General features: G+C 38.2%; 3 protein-coding genes across 8 annotated transcripts in view; all 3 read right to left on the bottom strand.

Annotated features, from left to right (window-relative positions):
• The window catches only part of LOC122833419 (proto-oncogene tyrosine-protein kinase Src-like), a 28,452-nt gene extending 16,909 nt beyond the window's left edge, over positions 1–11,543 (bottom strand). The window contains exon 1 of one of the 2 annotated variants that reach the window (XM_044120928.1): positions 11,076–11,543. The gene's annotated coding sequence lies outside the window, so the exon portion shown is untranslated. The remainder of the gene's footprint in view (positions 1–11,075) is intronic. The other variant, XM_044120927.1, reaches the window with a different exon arrangement.
• A 910-nt stretch (positions 11,544–12,453) lies between these two features.
• Positions 12,454–22,329, bottom strand: manbal (mannosidase beta like). Of its 3 annotated transcripts, none has more exons than XM_044120923.1 (3): positions 22,143–22,329; positions 21,695–22,053; positions 12,454–12,828 (listed from the first exon to the last, which is right to left on the bottom strand). In XM_044120923.1, exons 2-3 carry the CDS (start codon positions 21,842–21,844, stop codon positions 12,718–12,720), a joined length of 261 nt encoding a protein of 86 aa, XP_043976858.1. In that variant the 5' UTR covers positions 21,845–22,053; positions 22,143–22,329; the 3' UTR covers positions 12,454–12,717. The 3 variants fall into 3 exon arrangements, with proteins under 3 accessions (XP_043976858.1, XP_043976860.1, XP_043976859.1); XM_044120925.1 differs by having other exon boundaries at positions 21,695–21,880; positions 22,143–22,316; XM_044120924.1 differs by having other exon boundaries at positions 21,695–21,884; positions 22,143–22,315.
• On the bottom strand, positions 14,317–19,585 carry LOC122833417. Of its 3 annotated transcripts, none has more exons than XM_044120920.1 (2): positions 15,754–19,585; positions 14,317–14,877 (listed from the first exon to the last, which is right to left on the bottom strand). In XM_044120920.1, exons 1-2 carry the CDS (start codon positions 19,510–19,512, stop codon positions 14,749–14,751), a joined length of 3,888 nt encoding a protein of 1,295 aa, XP_043976855.1. In that variant the 5' UTR covers positions 19,513–19,585; the 3' UTR covers positions 14,317–14,748. The 3 variants fall into 3 exon arrangements, with proteins under 3 accessions (XP_043976855.1, XP_043976856.1, XP_043976857.1); XM_044120921.1 differs by lacking the exon at positions 14,317–14,877 and having other exon boundaries at positions 16,359–16,964; positions 17,422–19,585; XM_044120922.1 differs by lacking the exon at positions 14,317–14,877 and having other exon boundaries at positions 16,359–17,539; positions 17,607–19,585.
• Positions 22,330–22,541: the final 212 nt, after the last annotated feature.

The raw sequence follows: 22,541 nt of genomic DNA, 5'->3' as shown, positions 1-22,541 counted from the left end.
TTCAAATATATTTATATATATTTTTTTTTCCCAAAGAAATGTGGACTGTGAACGCTGACATTAATGTTGGGGTTGTCGCTGCTGCTGCTACATGCTACATCAGATCATTTCTTGAAGAAGCAGTTTTGTCGTCCAACCCTGTTGTTCTCTGATGTAGCTTGTGCGTCAGACCTACAGGTGTACCAGAAACACAATGTAAAGGTTCTGGCTCTGAATTGTTGTATGTGAAAAAGGAAAATGTAATTAATTGTGTTAAAATGTTCAACACATTAAAACCTATCTAATTAATAAATTAAAACAAACATGTTAAAGTTAAATCCAGTACTTAAGCTCCACCATTGTGCGTCCCTGGAGCTTTTCCTCATTCAATTAAACCCAGTTGGCATACAAACACTCGGAGCTGAACAAATTACCACACACGTTTGCAATATTCAAGGTTATTCCCATCAGGTTACATCTGGTCTGAATCAATACCCATCACCAAGGTAAACACAGTGGTAAACAAAGCGAGCCATGAAGACCAGGACTATAGATAGTGAGCTGGCAAGGACAGAAACATGTCCAACACTTCTGCTGTGTTCTGATAAAAGCAACAAGTTGAGAGTGTGTAGTCATCAGGAGGACACAGACTAAAAAGTTCACAAAGTGGATGCACTAAAAGTTGGAGTGCCTTGCTCACACATCAGGTCCGCTCCTCCCCTTCAGCAGCGGAGCAGTGATTCATCATGAGACCGGCTATTTCAGACCAGCTGAAACAAGACAGTCACACAGACATGAAACAGCCTGGTTTCTTTGTGAATCCCAGCACTCTCAGTTCCAGACAGAGTGGATTCATAAGCGTAGGTGTGTATGTGCGTTCGTGTGCATTAGCAGCTGTTCCGTGGCCTCTGGGAAACAAGCCTCAACTGCACACCAACAACCTCCCTCCCCCAGCACAGTTGTGTCTCACATCCTTTTTTTCCAAACACATGCAAGCAGCTTGGTGAGACTTTCCAACACAGTGTCTGACAGACAGGACAGAGGAGGGTTATTAACAGACATGGAGGAAGGAACTGACTGTGGCTCTAAAAAGAACGTGTAGGTGGTTGTTACGTACTGCGCGGACAGCTGAGGCTTAGTGGGTGTTTAAAGTGTGATGTGTGAGCATAACATAATTACACAGGTATGGGGATTCTCAAAGACATGGGCAGGCTCCCACTGTGAAGATGTGGGGGCGGGTAAGTCGAGTGCTCCTGAATGTGCAAACTGATTTCTGAGCAAAGAAAGAATATAGGAGACAAACCTTTGGTTCAACTTCTGCAAGAATGTAATCTATTCCACATTGAGTTAATATATCTAGAAGGACAAGGTAAAGTGGGCAAGAAACAAGACAAGACCAAAACTATACTGTAGTTTAACACTAACTGAATTTCAATTGACAATATAGTTGTGCAAATTGGAATTATAAAAATAGTTTGCTTAGAAAAAAAGTTTTTGTGGTAACCGCAAAACCGCAATTTTCGCATCACCTGAGTCGTGTGATCAACCAACCGGATGTTACTGCTGGCAAAAAAGACGAAGACAACAAGAAGTGGGAGGAGGAGGATGGTTTTTAAGGACTTATTTTGTGAGATTTTAATTGCCTTTCTTATGTATTGGAAACACTGCACTTGGGAAATTATGTTGTTTTTTTTACAGCAAAATATTGACAAAGTTTTGATCACATTTGTAATGAAAATGCAAATAGTAACAAAGTCGCTTATACAACACCTGCATTATGGCAGTAAATTCTGCCTTAATACAAAATTAAAGACAAAAGTAAACATGTGGTGGTCAAATCTTGGACTTTGAATATAGCAGACTTTATGTAGATTATTCCGGAAATAACCATAAAAGGAGACAATAAGAGAATTATAGTTTGAAGGCTCCAGAAGATAAAGTAGATCTCAAGTCTTCATGAAATCAGATTAAACACTGAAATGTTTTTATATTTATTCCTCAAAGTGCTTCCCAATTATCTTACAAAATTATTATCTAAAATATGTGAAAATAAAAATTTAAGCATGTTTTGTGAAAATATGAAGTCCTGTCAAAGATTTCATATTTGTGTGCAGTTATTGATACACTCTTGTATAGTGCATGTGCAGCGGGATTAATGGTGTAAACCAAACACGACTGCAGCAAGATGGGGTAAATTATTCTTGTTGCGATGTCAAAGAACGCTGTTTTGGCCACTATTGCAAAAAAACAAAACAAAAAAAAAAAACTGTGCCCCTCACCCTGGACTATTGACCTGACAGTGCAAGGTTGGGTTGTTTGGTAGTAAAATAATAAGCTTCTAGTTTTGTGCTCATCCGCATTTTCGCCAAGCTGCAACACATACGATAGTTTTCAATTTTCCTACAAATCTTTGGTAATTTGTCTTAGCTGCAGATCACACTACTTATACTATTGCATGGGAGAGTAGATAGTTTACACTAAACAGCATTTGACTGAAGACAAGCAAGAAGACATACATCAACCCAACAAGGATGGAAAATTGTTTTATAGCTGGTTCTTTTGTTGCAACTAGGCCTGTCGCGATAAACGATAAATCAATTAATCATATGATAAATTAAAACTATCGACGTCATTTTAATTATCGCCTTTATCGTCTCTTCCAGCCCTTTTCTCTTTCTGTTGATGACACTGAATGAAAAAAGGCTCAACTCCGGTGCTCTCCACTATTTTTGGCAGGAAATCGCATACATTATTCTGCCATTTCCATTAAATCATTGTACAAAGGTCTTCAAACAATACTATCGTCTATCGCAATAGTTTTTGAGACAATAAATCACTCAGCAAAATTTGCTATGTGACAGGCCTAAATATATATATATATATATATATATATATATATATATATATATATATATATATATATAAGTCTATATATATATATAAGTCTATATATCGATAAATACCTTCTATATATACCTTATATACCTTCTATGAGGTCATCATAGAAGGTCTATGAGGTCTATGGTGTTTTTATTCAAGTACATTTTTTTGTTAATGGAGACTGAGAATCCATTTTATTTTTGTTTTTGGTTATTTTGTTTATCAGTTCCAGTGTTAAGTGTTCTTTTGAAAATAAAGTGTATCTATTTTTGGCAGGAAATCGCATACATTATTCTGTCATTTCCATTAAATCAGTGTACAAAGGTCTTCAAACAATATTATCATCTATCGCAATAGTTTTTGAGACAATTAATCGCTCAGCAAAATTTGCTATCGTGACAGGCCTAGTTGCAACTTAGAAAACCTTCTTGGTCAATACTCCTGCAGACACTGTTGTTGTCTAACAAAACCTTAAATGTTTTTTATCTCCTTTTATATACACCCACAAGAGTCATATTTTTTGGTCAAAATATAACATATGTTGACCAAACATCTGCAAAAATCTCAACAAACACCAATAATAAGAACAAAACAGTAAATCAGAGAAGTAAGTTACTCTTGTTCTTACAGCTGTTGCACACTATACTATAATTTCCACACAACCCTGTGGGGAGCTCTACATAGTTGGCAATCTATGTAAAAGTCTTCATTATACCAGACGCACCTGCTTGTGTGTATAAAAGGTGACCACACATACAAAAGTATGAGGCAGAAAAAAAGAGAACTGATGGCTATATTGGTACTCACACCTGTGCACAGTCGGTGGCTTGCGCCTACAAGCCTGCTGACTAAACGCTGCTGCCCAAAGCTAGTCAGAGATGATCAAAATAGGAAAACACAGGAGAGCAAGACTGGGTTTGCAATAACAGGGGTACTATGCAGTCCATATAGCACTTTATAGGAGTCACAACTATGAAAATCTGCCATAGGCCCTCCCCCAAATTCCCATCCTAAAAAAGGATACTGATGATAGAAACACTTCCACTGCCGGATTTTTGCCAAATAAAATTTTTCAAAACAGCGAAGATGAACAAGCTAGTTGATCACATCAAACAAATTGAACCACTTTGGGTTGTTTTGCAGAAAAGTCACTATAAATGTCAAAAAAACAAATCTCATCTTTAAAACCAATAGTCTGCTGTTCAAGTCTGCAGTGCAGCAAAGTTCTGCAACATACTCTCTGAGTCATTACTTAAACTTCCTCTTAATTACTGCAGAAAAAAGCCTTTTGGATGCACAGTAGGGCCCTGTGAGCAAGAGGAGAAAAATCTGTGAATGGACCAGTGGAGAAGCTGAAAGATGTTAGGTGAAAGCCAGACTTGGGTCATGCAGAAAATTTGATCCAAGAACTTTTTTATAAGAATTTTTTTTGTTAAGATTTGGCTTAACTTGTGGCCTTCACAGTAATCAGACAGAAACTGGGTAGAAAGAGAAAGATATGCAGCACAGCCCCGCGGTGAGGAATCAACCTAGTCTGCAGGCTGCACCACTGTCGCCTCCATTAAGGTCTGTCCAAATGTCCATGGCTCTGTGTGCTTCATATCACATTCCTAACTTCTCTCAGCGAAGGCAGAAGGAAAACAAACAAAAAAAAATTATTGAAAAAACCCAAAACATTTAACTGTCTCAATTTAACTATCTTTAGTCATTACCAAATCACTTTTTCCAAAATTGCAACCACTGATTCGTTTCTTATGTTTACTATACCATCTTTTGGGTGCAATATCATCTGTATTAATCTATCCAATGACTGTTCAATTCCAAGACAAAATATTAACTTGACTTTATGTTTACATGGCAAATGATTACATGATTAGCTTTTTAGTGGTTTTAGATGCTTGAATTCATACGGTATTAATAATGTATCAATTTCTCTGTCCATGGAGAGGACAATCAGGCTGGAAAACAAGCACATCAAGTAAAAGGAAGACATTGTAGAAGTAATGCAACACAAAGGGCACATGACTGAAGACACCATTTAGGTCTAATTAAACAATCTGTTCTCAAACTGGAAAGAGGCAATGATCCTTAAAATTATGTCCTAAAATACCTCAGAGTCCATAGAATTGATCATTTACTCCGGTTCCCTTCAGGATACTGGATCAACCCGAGTGCACTTGATTTTTCTCAGCGACTTTGCATCTAAGCAACAGAGCTGCATCTGCAGCACAGCCTCACACCTTTTCCAAATATGGTAATGCAATTCTCTGATATCTATAAGCAACATGCTGTAAACTACACTCCGTGCACAATGTTAGGCAAGTGTTATTTTAATTAATCACCAACTACAGTGCTGTCGCTTCATCTAAAATGTCAATAAACCTCCAACACAAATGTTTAAGCAAATGGGAAGTTTATTGTAGGGAAGAAAAGTAGCCATCATTGTTTTCAATAACAGTAGCTGTGTTTCCATAACAAATGAACTCAAAAGTTTGTCAATATTCTGCTAATGTAAAAAAAACAAAAATAAAAAATTTGGAAATGTGGTATTTCCATTAAATAATAAAAGCAATTAAAATCACATGTGAATAACTTTGTTCATGCGATAAGTCATTAAAAACATGCCATGTCATAATCCTCCAACTACTTCCTGTTATCCTCTTCGTTTTTTCAGCCAGTAGCAACTTCCAGTTATTGATCATGTGACTCATATGAAGCAAAAGAAGGTGATTCCAGTGCAGCCTTGTGAAATAAACCAATTTCGATCTCATCCTAGCACTTAAACCTTTTGATCAGAAGACGCGTTTTCAGCACGTTTCCAGTAAGTACATTTATATTCAAAATGTAAATTTGCACAATTATATGGTCAATGGAAAAGAAGCTAGAGATAAACCTTCCTTTCATGAAGTCTGATAGTTTTTTGATCTGTTGAGCACAAAGGAAGGGGTCATGACATGGTGCCCGTTTAACCACACAGAGGAGTACTGGGATGCATCTGACAGAGTATTGTCCTGCAGAAAAATCATTGCTTGAAATTTACAAACCACTGCTTGAAGAAAGTGTCTTCTTCTTTGAACCCATCTTCAACCCGAAAAGGTCTAACCAGCTCACCTTTAACAATACCAGCCCAAACCAGTACCACAACCTAATTTTTCTAACTTGAAATGGACATTTGTTGGACCATTCATCTGGTCCAACAAAAGTTGCTCCCATTTCATCCATAAAAAAAATCTGTCTTCTGTCTTGTTCAGGGGAGTTCAACTCTGGTCAAGCTGCAGGCAGGTGTCCTCAGTAGGCAGCCACGTTCTACAGAGTCCTGCCAATGACCTCATTATTTAACTCAGGTGTGTTGAAGCAAAAACTCCAGTAAAAGTTGCAGGAAACTGAAACTTAAATGACTGGAGTGATGGTCAAGTCATGGCCCTGCCTTGGCCATGTCTCAGAGCTCTGGGCATTTTGTACTTCTCAGTGTTAAATCTATGTTGTAGTTCTACAATATGACAAAACTGGAAGATAATTGGTTTCTGGTAGTTGTATTCTTGATTCTTCTCAAATCCTTGGCAATTAATTTGCATCCTTTTTCCTCAACATGTTTCTTGTGTCCCTGTTGACTAATTGTAACAAAATGTTTAATGGTTCTGTGATGACGCCGCAATATCTTAGCACTTTCAAGATTGCTACATCTTTTCGAGAGACTTATGATAATTTTTGACTTTTCAGAGTCAGTTAAATCTCTTTTTTGGCACAGTTTGACTAAAAAAAAAAAAGTTGCCTAATAATTATGTACAGCTTGATATACAATGTTTACTTCCATTCCTTATTACACATACATCACCTGCTATGCTTAAATCCATAAACATTCAACTTGGAGTTAGAAAATATACCTAAAAATGCTGATAGGGTCAAAACTTTCTCAATTCTCACCAAGAACACCGTGCAGAGGAAATGGGATAAATGGTGATTTAATAGGGCATACTGGATAGTGTAAAAAATATTATATAACGACTATTTTGAGATATGGTCTCAATAAAAAGGATGACAGAAATAAATCTTAAAAAAAAAAACTCTGTCTCTGAGCTTTTCCATATATAACAAGGGTGCAGAGGAACGTGGGAGAACCAGACTGCATAGCACCGCTTCGACTGCCAGCGACTGCAACAAGAACAGGCACCTGAGCAGCAGGAGGGCAGGGGGGAAGGAACTAAGGAGGAAGATGTGTGTATGTGTGTGTGCGCGTTGTAACAAGGAGAATAGATGCAAAACAAAAGCTCCTTCCAGCTCCTGTTCCTTTGATTGTTTCACATCTTTCATCTTATGACACTTTCAAATATAAATCTCAAGTAACATTCAACATTCTTAATGTGATATTTCTGTTTTCTCTGCAATTTTCAATAAATAAACTATTTTTCGAGACATCAATTATTCTGAAAAACAATTATTCATGTTGCAAAGTAAACAAACATGCTTGTTTCCTGTACTTTTACTACAAAGGACTAGATTAAACAACAAAACAAATCATGGCTCGCTTGGAAGATTTTCTGAGTCGTTTCTATCTTTAGTTTACAATGAAGTTCAAGAGCTGTTTGATATTGATTCACGCTCATCAGTTCCCTGTCTTCCTCACCGTCTCAGACCTGACTGCGTCTTATAAACTCGATGACCCATTTCTGTACATGAACTGAATACTGAGAGTGAAGAATAGAAATAATGAGAAGGAGAAGGAAGAGTGTTCAGATAACTGAAAGGAATGCAGGTTAGGAAAACAGGCAAGTACAAACACCTATCAAGTACTGAAGGTGTGTGTCGATGAGCCTAATAAATCCATGCCACTTGTATTTGAGCATCAAACTGACATTTGTTTTTTAAGTCATTACTTATAAGGTATCCTTAAAAAAACAAAAGCTACAGCCTTTTAAAGTGCTCATCAGGCAGTTTTCTACTGATATTTATCTTTATTGAACATAATACCACAGCAGATTTAGGACTAATTTTAAGGATCTCTAGATCTCTTTAATGGTATGGATCATTTAAAGATTAATAATAACTTCTATAAGGTGACATCTCCACTATGGAGTCATGGCGAAGTGATGATGACTGAGATTATTCCACTACGTTTAGCTGCACTGACTCAAATATTATTGCAAAATAAGACATGTTTAAACAAGGTGCCATGTTATGGTCTTGGCATCCTTTACTTCAGTTTCAACAACACTGTTTCAGTTCAATGTGAGCTGTAACATCCAGACAATGGGACATTAAACCAAGTACTTATGAACAATGTGATGAACATGATGATGCAGTCCAATTTTCTAGTCACTTTTCAAGGATTTTAAACTAACAAATTAGATGTTTTCTTTTAGTGTTGCAGTTAAATGTGTAGTGTCTGTTGTTCAGCAACATTTATGAACATAAACTGCAACTAACTGAATTCCTTGACCTCTGCCTCTTAAAATTTACTACAATGGTCTAGAAAAGCAAACATACACAGTGTAACAATTGAAATATAACACTCAGCTCCAACTATTTCACAACTTGTGCAGTTCTCCAAGAATCCTTTCAAAGTCAGCAACCATCAGCACATTAAATAAAAATTTTGAAAGATGACTATATGCAAAAAATCTTTACACTGTGGTGATACTGTTGCGTTTGAAGAATGATGGAAAGAACTTTAAGCTATTCACAGATGACATGAGAAATCAAATCCAGATGGAAAACTCAACCAAAACTTACAGAAGTAAAATAAATAAATTAATGCAACATGGCCAGTTTAAATTGATTTATAGAGACATCATTCATCATCTTTTTCTGCTCATATTTAGACTAAAGCTTTGTTTGTGTGGTGAAATATTTGTCTAAAAAGCTTTAGTGCCACTGTTTTTGTCTCTCAAGGGTTACTATAAGACTTTAAATTATGACAGGAAAGAAGTGAAGAGTGTTCAACTCAATCACATCAGTTCTTATTGTCATCTGATCCAAACCAACACACAATGCATTTCCTTCAGTGGATCTCAAAAGTTTTGAAGCCTAAAGGCAAAACTTAAAGACAAAAACATAGAACTAGCATGGGTAGCAAATTCACCTCATCCACACAGTAGCAGTTGCCACTTTGTCCTGCAGACACTAAAGAATCGCGGCACGTTTCAGCTCAATGGGGAAATTACAGTTTACCCCTGGGATTGGGGGAGAGGGAAGGGAAGGAGGATTGGTGTCCAAAGATCCAAACAAGAGGAAATATGGACATTATCAGAGCTTTAAGATGCACAGAGACACAGAATACAGCAAAGACAACATCAGAGTAAGCCAGAGTACATTTAACAGGGACAAACTGTCCTTTAAGATCTTTCCATTATTAACTCATGATGGTTTGGGGAGAGCAGACCTTAATGGCTTTTGGTGAACAGACACAGGAAAGGCAAAAGGAGGGAGAAGCAGAGGAGGGACAACAGCACTGAGCTGATAAGATGGTAAGAAAAACTCTTCCATTCCCTCCGTCTTTGACTGAAGGCTCTGGCAGTCGGTCGCCTGGACCACGAAGAGCGGCTGCTTCAGCATGATTAATTTCACAGGACATGATGGCCGGCTCATATCAGAACAAACCACGAGCCATTAACTCAACAAATTCTTACTGTAATGACAGCTTGTCAAGTAAACTGGTGGCTTAACAGATCTCACAATGAATAATTTTTGTGGACGCATAATAAAACTATATATATTATTCTGTTAAATGAATTAAGACAAAAGCTTGTTTGATTGTTACTGAAACAATTAGGAGACAAACCAGAAAGACTTTTATACACACAGAGAAGTCTGCCAAATGGGTAGCTATTTTTAAATCAGCTCTAGTCAGAATATTACTGGATAAAACTGAATGCTAAGTGAATTAGGGAAATTGGAAACAATTTCATTAGAGTATTTAATTGATATCAAAGATCCGTTGTCACTTTGGTTCTGAATCTGCATCTCCAGAATCAGAACCAAACACGGAGAAACAGTACAACTGAATCCAGTTCATTTTAATGAAAGCTAAAAACTTGCCTGTTCAGAGTTGTCTTTGATTCATAATAACTAAAATATTGATCCGTAATAACTAAAATATTGATCAATATATTTGATGAATATTTACTTAATGATGTCATTTGACAAATTTTAATGTTTATTGCTGTTTCGTAATTGGTTACTGTATTATGTGTCTATGGTGTAAAACACTGAATTGTCTTGTTGCTGAAATGAATTATATAAAACTTGAATGCACCCTAAAGCTGTAACAAAGAAATTCTCTAACAGTTTCAGTACTCTTCAAAAACATTTGTGAGTAATTGTAACAGTGAATTTGGCAGCCCAATAAGACGCAAAATGTTCAATTCATGTTTTTCTGATCAGACAAACACATTGGCGTCTAGATCAACTCCAAAGCTCTCCTACTCATTCATAGTAAAATCTGAACCCAGTGGATTATGGATATTAGCCACAACTAAAAAGCTCCCAAAAGAAGCTGAAAACAGTTAAACTACATAATTAAAATTCTATTTCCACAAGATTAAACACCAGTTGTCAGCAAAGCTGCTTTCAAAGAAAACACGGGGTGGGGTGGCAGCTGCCTACGGGAGCAGCAGCTGTCAAACTGAATACGGGTTTGATAGAGAAGGAAAATGGAAATAAATCAAATTTTACCCACAGGAAGACGTACATAGTCAGTGTTTGCTAAAGTGATTCTTACCAGGTACATAAAATAGAATTTATGAATGAGGAAAATAAAGAAACGACGCTCATGTGTCAGTCGTGGTTCCCATAAACAACGTTATTTGCGGCCTGATGAATCAAAACAGGTGCTGTTACTGCTCCATTTTGAATTTCGACGGGATTGTTGGCTTTAATTTCAGTGCACAGTCGATGTCTTGCTTTCCCCTGAGTATTTGTGTTCGAAACAACGAATTAAACACGAACATTGCACAGACGCTTTACATTTGAAGGGGTGTAGAAAGGCGTCCAAGACGTAGCCCCAACACAGATTGAATGGCACTGGCCAAATGTACGATCCACGCTGACTGAATGGCCTGTGTAACAATGAAATGTAACTCGGTGTGGGGGAATCATACGTGAACATGCGTTGGATGAAAAGCCAAGGTTGGTAGGTGAAAAATACAACATATCCTCTTGGCAATATAAAAAGAAATAAGAAGAAAACCGCGCTCCAAGCTGAAATGAACTAAGCTTACCTTTAACGCGTCTTCAGATTCAGCCCAAAAATCAGAGACGCACCGCCAGAAAGCCGCTCAGATCCCGGACGGATGTCCTCATTAAAACAATAACGGAAACCTTGGGGCAGCCGCAAATCCCATTTAGCGAATTTCACAGAACCCGCAGAAGGAGGAGGTCATGACGGGGGACTGCCTTCTGGAACAAGAGGGCAAAGCAGCCGGTGTTGTGCTACGGTGGGCCGGGCAAACGCCAGACTGTTCAGCTGGAGAGAGCCGACGGCGCAGGAAATTCATGCGTCGAAGCAGGAGTGGTGTAGTGAGTGAGCAGAAGACAAGCCGCGTTGGGGGGAAGCCACTGGATAGCGCATCACTGACGAAACAAGGGAGCGAAAATATAAACCGACACGATTGACGCTTTTTTGTTTTACGCAGTAGCGTAAACTTCGTAGGGAATTAGCTTTATGTTGCGCAAGGTACAGAAGATCGCTCCTGCGTTGGCAGGCAGGAGCAAACACACAATGTAACACAGTTTTATGTTATTTAGTTGTCACGATCGGTGTAAAATTGTTTTATTTTACTGAAATAAAAGTTCCATACTTCCTAAACCACTTCTTTCTTACGGAGAAAGCTGTTAGCTTCCTTTCAGGCGAGGTAAATTGGTTGCTAAGCAACACGCAATCCTTACGCTAAGAAACGTGACGCATTATTATAAAACTTCAAGTGATTTTATGTGGGGGGGGAGGAAGCGTGAAATACTGCACCTCTTTAATAAAAGTATCACTATATAGGAAAAATGTGGTACACTTTTCTATCGGGTATTTTATCAATTCATTTTATTAAATCAGAACATTTCATAAAAACATAAGACTATGTTGTATGTTATATTAATTTTCCACGCATTATAAAATGTACTTTCAAAGGTTGCATAGTTCAGAAATGCATTCTTTTATGACATAAATCTCTGCTTCAATTGAATTTACATATAATTTCAGTGCCCATGTTCTCTAATTTTAAAAATATCCAATCTCGGAGGTTAATCATATAATTTATATGCAATTATGATTATTTATTAAAAGTGACAAAACATGTTTAGCAATTTTTTTCCTGACAAGCAGTGAACTGTATCAATCCAGTAAACAGTTCAGCACAAGAAAGGCAGAAACAATAAACAAATTGACTTACCTTACTTATTTATAACATAATGAATGAAAACATCAGCAATAGATTAGCAATCAAATTTTATGTTAATGTTTTTCTTCACACAAATACTTATTTTAAGCAGTGATTTAAAAACATCAATTATAAGGAAACAAGCCGTTATTTTCTACAAAACTGGGTTGAAGAGAAGCTCAAATGAATTCTGACCCATTTATATGAATAAAGGATTGATAATAAATACAGTTATGGCGGTTATTTTATTTATTGTAATACACATACACATATGATAATTAAAGCAGATAAAGGAAAACCAAACACTGTCAAATATTTATCAGCAATCATTAACACTCAGCAAACGCTACGTCATTTAGTGTGTGCTGAGTGTAAAGATTAAGCTGAGGGTCATTCTGAAGTGACTCAGATGTAGTGTTGTAATATGAAGTCAGAACCTTATAACAGGGATTAAAGACAAAACACACACAACAAAAGGGCACACAAACATCTATCTTTTCTTTTTGCTCTCCTTCTTTTGTTTCTGTCGAATCTGAGGTGCCGTTCCTTTTGCTTTCTTCATCTGTTCTCCAGTTTTGCTTTCAGTGGATTCGGTCTCCTCCTGTTGAGCAAGCAACAGAAATAATAAAATTCCCCAGGTGAGCAGGAAGGCTGGGGTGAAAATATATGAAATCAACCAATTACATTACTGTAGTCTGAGGATAATGCTCTTACTCCTGCTATTAGGGATGTAGAACAACTGGGACATTTGAGCAACTAATTAGTTTCTTTGTGATGTTCCTGGTGACTGATTTTGTGCAACTTCATTTCCACCACAGAGACAGCTGAATGAAATGCTAACGTGCGTGCTCTGCTCATCCAACAAAAGCAAATTTGCTGTGTTTCTTCCTGTCAGCACCACCTCTGTGTACGCAGCCTTTATTCTTTCAAGCAGGCTGCTGCTGAAGATGAAACAGCGACAGCATGTGCTTTTTATTAAGGCAATCTCATCAGCTGAAAATAGAATAATTAAAAGGAGGATTTAATTGCTTGAGTCTATAAATAATCTCTTCCGGCAGTAATAGTTTGAGGAGCGCTACTGTTGGTGGTTTTTCCTTCAGATTTTCAAGTAAGAAAGTTTTTAGAATATGCTTTCTGTTATTGTCAAAATTTGTCAAGTTACCTAAACTTAATTTACATATAAGTTTACATACAACTTTCATGGGGAAATGATTCATGTTTTATCTGAATCTTTTCTTTTCTCCAGGGTTTCATGACGAAATTAAAAGTTAAAATTCTGACCTTTTTAGGTCAGAAGTTTAGGAGCAATAATCTTAAATGATAAAGATGTGAGTTGTGCAAAAGGAGATCTAACCTTTGGGAGGAATTTATCTGATTTTATTTTACGTGACTGATTAAATTCAGAATTATGAAGAGTATTTTCTCTGAGAAGAAAATGCAGAATTCTGAGATTAAAAAGTGAGAATGTTTTTTTATTATTGACTCTAATCCCCAGCATAATACTTTTTTAAAGAAGTATTGGTGCAAGAGGTGAAATTTATTTTGAATTTTCTCGGGTCTACAGATCTTATCCATAACAGGCCTAAATAAAATAGGCCTGGTAGAGATAATACTATACTTTATAAATTGTCTCTTAGCAACCTGTTCCTATACTGCATACTTTTTAGTCCTTAACAAAAAGCTTCTGACATAATTCTGGTTGGATATCTTTAAAAATCATTTGGCAGAATTGGTAGAGTTCATTAAGATGGGTTGTTTTCCTGTTCTTCTAGTGATGATTTGAGGTGAATTAATCCAATTTGTAGGTAGTTCCTAGGAATTTATCAACGGCTACAAAAAGCAGGTTTCTATGTACGTTGGTAATATGGGTGAGGAGATAAAAAAAACAATTCAAAATAAATCAAAACTTGAGCTCAACTCTTCTTCTGTTTTCACCAGAATTGTTTTCTATGTACCAGCAGATTACCAGGGTCCATTTCTATAAAGTCTAGCAGCTGAATCAGCAAATTTGACTTCACAGTGTCAGTGCACAGTCTTAACAACTACAGTCATCTGTTTCTTAGAGTGACACCTGTTACGTCCACCTGGCTCGTTTGGTGGGGTAACATTAATGGAGACCACACAAGGATTTTCTGAGTTAATCAAAGAATGAAATTTATTAAATTATATTAAGTAAAACCTGAAAAGGGATTACCTGAAATAAGAAGCCAGAACAAATTAATACAAAACCCATAACCAATTAGAAATAAACAAACGCAAAATAAACCTAACAAAACTCAATCATAAGGTACAAACCAAACCAACTGGGGTTCTGAGGAGGGAGAGGAGAAAAAGCCTCCTGACTGCTGCAGCATGACAGCTTTTAAAGCAGCAGAGCACCAATCAGGGAAAAACATAACACCTGCAGAAGGCCTGCCTCCAGGACCCTAAAAGGAGAAAAAGCAGAGACCCACTGCAGCCGTAACACCTCCCCCCTTTAAACAGAGGATCCCAACAAGGACCTCTGTAACCATCTTTCTTGTTATTCTGGTCCATCAATGGCACGAGACAATGCATCAGCCAGTACGTTGTCAGTGCCTCGAATATGCCGAATATCAAGGTTGTAAGGTTGCAGAAATAAGGCCCATCGCATCAACCGCTGATTTGGACTCTGTAAGGAGTGCAAAAAGGTCAAAGGGTTATGATCTGAATACACCACAACAGGAAACGCACCCCCGCCCACATACACATCAAAGTGCTGCAGTGCCCAAATAAGAGCCAAGGCCTCTTTCTCAATGGTTGAATAATTAAGCTGATGTTGATTAAACTTTCTAGAAAAGAAACAGACTGGATGGTCAATACCTTCCTCAGTCTGCAACAAAATGGCTCCGACCCACTTGACTTGGCCAACCTGTACTTGGAATGGCCGATCTAATCTTGGTGCAGACAAAACAGGTGCAGTGCTTAAGAGAAACTTGATGTTTTCAAAAGCCTTCTGACAGTCTGAAGACCACTTAAACTGGACTTTAGCTTTTAATAGGTTGGTTAATGGAGCAACTACAGTAGAAAAATTCTGACAGAAGTTTCTATAGTAACCCACCATACCCAAAAACCTCATCAGCTCCTTCTTTGAGGTAGGAGGAGGGAAGCTATCAATGGCTTGGACTTTAGCTCTTACTGGTTTTACTTGTCCTTGCCCAACAACTTTTCCCAAATAAGTCACTGTAGCTCTTGCAAACTCACATTTTGCTAAGTTCACAGTTAAATGAGCATCCTGAAGACGCTGAAACAATTTTCGAATGCGTTGTATGTGTTCAGCCCAAATGTCACTGTAGACCACTACATCATCCAAGTAGACAGCACAACCTTCCAACCCAGCCACTACTTGATTCATCAACCGCTGGAAAGTGGCAGGTGCATTCCTAAGACCAAAACTCATTACAGTGTAAGAGTATAATCCAGATGGTACAATAAAGGATGAAACCTCTTGAGCTCGCGCAGACAAAGGTACTTGATAGTAACCTTTGAGCAAATCAAATTTACTCACATACTTCGCTGTTCCAACACGATCAACGCAATCTTCCATCCGGGGAAGCGGGTAGGAGTCAGGTTTTGTAATGCTGTTCAATTTCCTGTAGTCAGTACAGAATCTATAGGTACCGTCAGGTTTTTTAACCAACAAACATGGTGAGGCCCAACTGGAACAAGATGGTTTAGCCAGGCCGTTGTCCAGCAAATACTGAATTTCTGTCTCCAAAAACTTGCTTTTCTCAGGATGAACACGATAAAAATGTTGACGGATGGGCTGCGCATCTTTCACATCAATATCATGCTCAATTAAATTAGTACATGTTGGAATGTCACTAAACAAAACATGAAAATCCAAAATTAACTGCTTCAACTGCTCGCTTCTTTCCGTAGACAAATGACTCAATAATGTTTGTAAGTTAGACAATATCTCAGAGTTCTTAAGTCTTGGTTGAAACACAGCATCATCTGGAGTTTGCACATCCTCATCTAATCCTGCTGTGCAGCTCAAGTCTACTTTCACAGAAGCAGCAACTGCCTTCACATCTTTTTCCTCCAGAGTACGACCAAAATAAGGCTTTAGTAAGTTTACATGGCACAGTTGAGTTGGTCGTTTACGGTCTGGGGTAGAAACCATATAGTCTTGTTCAGACACCTGTCTCAACACAAAATATGGACCGTAAAACTTTGCCTGAAATGATGAACCCTGAATGGGAAGTAAGGCAAGCACCTTATCTCCTGGGTGAAACACTCTTCTTTCAGCTTTTTGGTCAAACCATTGTTTCATTTTTCTCTGAGCCTTTTTAAGATTCTCAGAGGCTAGTTTGCCAGCCAAGAAAAGTCTGCGACGAAAACCATTAATGTAGTCAAACAAGTTTGATGGTGGATCAGAACTCTCCAAGTTCGATTTTAGAATAGCGAGAGGACCACGCACCTGATGTCCAAACACGAGTTCATTCGGACTGAACCCTGTACTTTCTTGCACAACTTCACGAGCTGCCAGAAGAAGCCAAGGCAGACCTTCTTCCCAGTCTCTACTCAACTCTGTGCAGTATGCTCGCAACAATGCCTTCAGGGTTTGGTGAAAACGCTCTAGCGCCCCCTGGCTTTGAGCATGATAAGCACTGCTTTGTTGATGAACTACACCAAGTTGTTTCAAAATCTCAGCAAACATACGTGAGGTGAAGTTGGTTCCTCTGTCTGTCTGAATGGTCCTCGGAATTCCGAACACTGAAATGAAATTCGACAAAGCTTTGACCACCGACTTTGTCGTAATAGTTTTCAGAGCATAGGCTGCAGGATAACGAGTGCTTCTACACATAACTGTCAGCAAATACACAGATCCTGACTTTGAAGGAATCAGTGGGCCAACACAGTCCACTATCAAGTGTTCAAAGGGTTTACCAGCAGCCGGTATGGGAAAAAGTGGAGCTGGTTTCAAGGTCTGATTAGGTTTCCCAGTTAACTGGCAAGTGTGACAAGTTTTCACAAAATAAGCGACATCTTTTTTTAGACGTGGCCAATAAAAATGTCGTAAAACTCGATTATAAGTTTTATTGACTCCTAAATGTCCAGACAATTCTCCATGAGCAGTTTTCAAAACAAGGTTTCTGAACTTGACTGGAACAACAACTTGATAAACTGGACCAACAATTTCCCTGTCACTATAAGGCAACCATTTACGTACCAACAGATCTTTTTGTAGAAAATATCCACTTGACACTTTTGTGTCCTGTTCAGCTGCCTGGACTTGGTCAAACAGAGCAGCTAAGGTTGTGTCTTCCTGCTGGGCTGCAATCAACTCACTGAGTGACAAAGGAACAGGAAGAGTTGGCAAACAGGCAGTCTTCTCAAGAATAGAACCAGGCTTACCAGACTCGTCCTCCTTATCAGCCAAAGAACGAGTAATGGCACGAGTTACTGCACAAGCTGGAAAAGCCTCAGGAAAGTCTCGAGCACATACGTCTGACACAGAAACGGATGGACAAGCTCGGACCACTGGAGGGGGTGCAACATCTCGCCACACACGTCCACCTGCCAGATTGTTTCCTAGAATGAGAGACACACCTTCCACAGACAAAGAAGGACGAACAGCTATAGTTACCTCTCCTTGTACAAGTTCTGACTGCAAGTAGATCTTATGAAGAGGCACAGAAAAAGTCTCCAACCCAATACCTCTAATTAAGACACTACAACCAGTATCAGATAAAAGAGAAAATGGCAAAACAGATTCCAATATGAAAGATTCCGATGCTCCGGTGTCACGTAGAATCTTCACAGCCACTTTATTTGAACTGCCACTCAAAGAAACAAACCCATTTGTGATGAAAGGTGCATAGTCTTGTCTGACATCCTTCTCACAAATCTGGGGATTTGTATCAGTCAGTTCTGAAAAAAACTTATAGTCAACAGGTGCAGCCAAAACAGTTGGTCTTACACTTTCAACTTTAGCTGGATGTGTAGACTCCACTGAATGCAACTGTGAAACGCTGGCTAAAGCAACAGGTTTTTGATTATCTCGTTTACTCCTAGCCGATTTAATTTTGGTATTCAGAGGACACTCATTTTTCCAGTGTCCTTTCTGGCGGCAATAGTTACAAACAGAGTCTGCTTTAGATTTCAATGTAGGTTCCACTCCAGTCTTACCAGAGAACCAGTCATGATGAGATTCCTTAAAGCTATAGCTGCCTTTCCAATTGTAATCCCTCACAGTTTTATGGGTCAGAACATACTCATCTGCCAAGACAGCAGCTTTAGCAGCAGTTTTTACTTTTTGTTCGTTAACATATGTGGCAACCCGATCTGGAATAATGGTCTTGAACTGTTCCAACACCATCAAATCACAAAGGGATTCAAACTCCTTCACACCTTCAGCTGATAACCAACGATAAAACTGGGTGTTTAGTTGTCTGACTAGATCTGTATTTGTCTGTTTTTCAGCCTTCCTGCAGTTCCTAAATTGTTGCCTGTAATGTTCAGGAACCAGTTCATAAGCCTTCAAAACAGCTTCTTTAACAGATTTGTATACCTTTCTTTCAGCTGAAGTTAATGAAACATAAGCTTCTTGGGCCTTACCCACCAGCACACTTTGCAGCAGAATGGAACAATCGAGATCACCCCACTCATTGTCCTCTGCCATGTCCTCAAACAAAGAGAAAAACACATCAGGATCTTGTTCATTAAACTTGGGTACCAGCTTCAACATGTTAACCAAGTTATGTCCAGAAAACCCATCACCACCTTGAGACAGATTAAAAGATCCACCACTTAACCTGCCCTCAGACCTCAACTTCAAGCGCTCAGCTTCCAAAGATAATTTCTTAACCTCCAACTCATGTGCTAACCTCTTTTCTTCTTGTTCATGCGCTAGCCTCTTTTCTTGTAAAGCTAGTTTTCTCTCCTCAAGCTCATGTGCTAGCCGCAATTTTTCCACCTCAAACTGCATTTCCAACTCAGTTCTCATAGATTGAAACTTTAATTGAGACTCTTGAGATACTATTGGACCTGACGAGTCATCATCCAACTTTGAAGCACCAGTTAAAGAATCTATGCCCCGGGAAGTTACATCTGACATATCAGCATCTGAAAGAGAAATAGTAAAGACATTTAGTTGTACAAGTTTGTCTTTTAAGAAACTCCTTAATTGAGGTTTTTTAAATCCTTTTGCAGCTCCAAGGTCAATTTCAAAGTGTTCAGCTACTTGATGAATCTGCTCCTTAGTAAGCTTTTCCAACAGTTCTAAAGTTGGGGAAGCCAAAAAAGAACCCACAGTATCCATTTCCAACAAAAATAATCCAACAAACCAACCTAATCAGAAAATGCCAATTTTTTTTTGTTTTTCAGGTTTTTTATTTTATTTATTTATTTATTTTTTTTTAACCAACAATCAGGAAGTGCATAACTGGTACTAACCAAAGGCAAATCTCCATTTACCTACAGCTAACTAAGTGACCAAAACCCTGACTAATCTTAGCCTAGTCTTCAGGCCTTCCTCCAAGAGCCAAGGCACTTGAAGCACCAAGATACCGCTGGCAGCAAATCCCACCAGGCCAAAACCTGTCAGGCAGCAAACCACGGCGGTGCCCTCAGCCCAGAGTCCAGCCCAAAAATAACAAACTAAAATAATAAACAGGGTCATCTAAAATGGAGTTGCCAACAACAAACACCAGATAGCACTTACCTGACACAAAACAAAGAGACTTCTCTCCCCCCCCTCTAACAAAAGAGCAAAAAATCCTCATGGACCTCCAACAACAGACATATGGAACACAAAAAATGTCCAAAATCTAGTAAGGTTCCAAAGACCTTAAAGTAGCCCAAAACCCACAAACAACCTGCAACACAGGAAAACCAAAATCAGGGGCATGTAACTGCAACCTGAAGACCAACGAGGCCAATTAAGCATAATTAGTCCACATGAATCGGACGAGCTCCCACAATGTTACGTCCACCTGGCTCGTTTGGTGGGGTAACATTAATGGAGACCACACAAGGATTTTCTGAGTTAATCAAAGAATGAAATTTATTAAATTATATTAAGTAAAACCTGAAAAGGGATTACCTGAAATAAGAAGCCAGAACAAATTAATACAAAACCCATAACCAATTAGAAATAAACAAACGCAAAATAAACCTAACAAAACTCAATCATAAGGTACAAACCAAACCAACTGGGGTTCTGAGGAGGGAGAGGAGAAAAAGCCTCCTGACTGCTGCAGCATGACAGCTTTTAAAGCAGCAGAGCACCAATCAGGGAAAAAACATAACACCTGCAGAAGGCCTGCCTCCAGGATCCTAAAAGGAGAAAACGCAGAGACCCACTGCAGCCGTAACACACCCCAAAAAATAAAAAAAATAAAAATTAGGTCACTGACCCGCCACAAGAAGCTTACAAAATGGCTGATAATCTTAAAGGATTTTCTTACTAAACTCCATCTAATGTGGCTGGATTTGGGCTGAAAGACGTGGCAAAGAGAAAATAGACGGTGCTTAAAGTACAGCCAGTTAGTAGCTTGAGCAGTTTTGAGGTGACATTCAGAAAGAGAAAGAGAAAACACTCTAATCTTTCCTCAATTTAAAGCAACTTTAATGTTCTGTCCCAAACAAAGTGTGGTTTTAGTTTTAGCCAAACGTATACCATGTTATGTTATGAGAAGAAAAGAAAGCATGTACAATGACCTCAACACCACTGGATCTTTTTACCACTGGTAAAAAGATGCAAAAAAGGCAATAATAATAATAAAAGGCTTTTTTCCCCCCAGGGGATTTGACTTTCCCCCCTGGACCAAAGTCAAATCAGGTTCTTTTCAACATATCATCCCTTGTTTTATACCAGTATTTGTTATCAAAAACCTCAATCTGACCAAAGCAGCTGCTGCGTATTTTATAGCTTGAGATATGTATGATGGGATGGTGGGCTGGAAAGGCTTTTTAGAAAATTGCTTGCTTTAAGATATATACATTAATGTACATGTGTGTAATGCTGCAGAAAAACAAACCTATGTGGAAACTATATTGTATCATGTAAAATGGTACCAAATATAACATACTATAACGTATAAATATTTGTATTTGTGTATATATTTGTGAAACAATCTAAATGATTTCAGACATGACAGATAAGAGTGGAGTATGAAGTATAAAGAGCTCATTCTTCTGTCATCATTAGGTCATCGAATACAAATGAATACTGTTCAGTTAGATAAAATAATCTATTATCCAGTAGGCAGTTTAGACAATAGTAAACATAAATGTAGACATTTTGTGACAGTATTATCTTCCTTGTTCACAAAGACAATGTTTCACAGTCTAAGAACAAAGAAATTATTTCAACGCTTAAAACGCATATCATTGCATTCTTGTTGTCCAGATAAGAGAAAAACATATTTTTTAGGATGGGAACAATATTTAACTACTGGATCGTATTCCTGCTCCTGCCCCTCCAAGTGGAGTCCACTCACCTGATCGTGACTCTTGGATGAGGGCATTATAATGGCCAGGATGCAGATCAGCTGGAAAATGGCACCCAAAAACAACCCATAGCGCAGGATGCTTTCCAGTAAGGTGGGTTCAGGTACCTCCGGAGGTGACAGGTCCAGTTCTTCCGACATGACGCTGCTGTGTCTGGACTTATTTCATCCGACGAACTTCCTGTCCAACCAACAGCAGTAGGATTACTTAACAGTGTCTAGAAGTTAGCTGGTTAAAGTTAAAATTGGATGCATGATAGCCTCGGATATGCAAAGCTAACACAAAGTATCATGCAACTAAGCCAGCTATTGTTCTGCAGCAAAAGACATATGCAGTCTTTAGAGTCGATCTGTAAACACAGAGAGGATATGGTAAAACAAAGAGCTGAGTAGAAATAAATCTGCGTTAAATCATATCTTTGCTGGATGAAAAGCTCACCAGCAACGATGCAAAAGCCTCGACTGTTTATTTGGTCCAAAACGTACTATCGTAAAAATCGAGAAACGAAACACATGGAAAGACTTTGGACCCTAAGAATAAACGGGGGAGGTGGGAAAATGTTGCAGTTATCACAAACCAGAAAAAAAGAGGAAAAGAAAAAAACGGAAGTGACGCACTCAAAATGCCGTCTACTGATCCTTGTGGTAGAAGATTGATTTGAAAATGTCGCCCTCTAGTGTTGCTTTTCTTTTGAAGAGATGATTTTATATATTTTAAAAAATGCAGATCAAATAAATAATAATAATAATAATTAATAATAATAGTTATTATAATATTATATATTATATTAATATATAATACTATATAATAGTAAAATTATATTATGCTATTATAATA

This window comes from Gambusia affinis, linkage group LG07, assembly GCF_019740435.1.
Source record: "Gambusia affinis linkage group LG07, SWU_Gaff_1.0, whole genome shotgun sequence".
In the NCBI taxonomy this organism is placed as follows: Eukaryota; Metazoa; Chordata; class Actinopteri; order Cyprinodontiformes; family Poeciliidae; genus Gambusia; species Gambusia affinis.
Note: the sequence above shows the minus strand (reverse complement) of the source record. Positions and strands in the feature narration are given on the sequence as shown.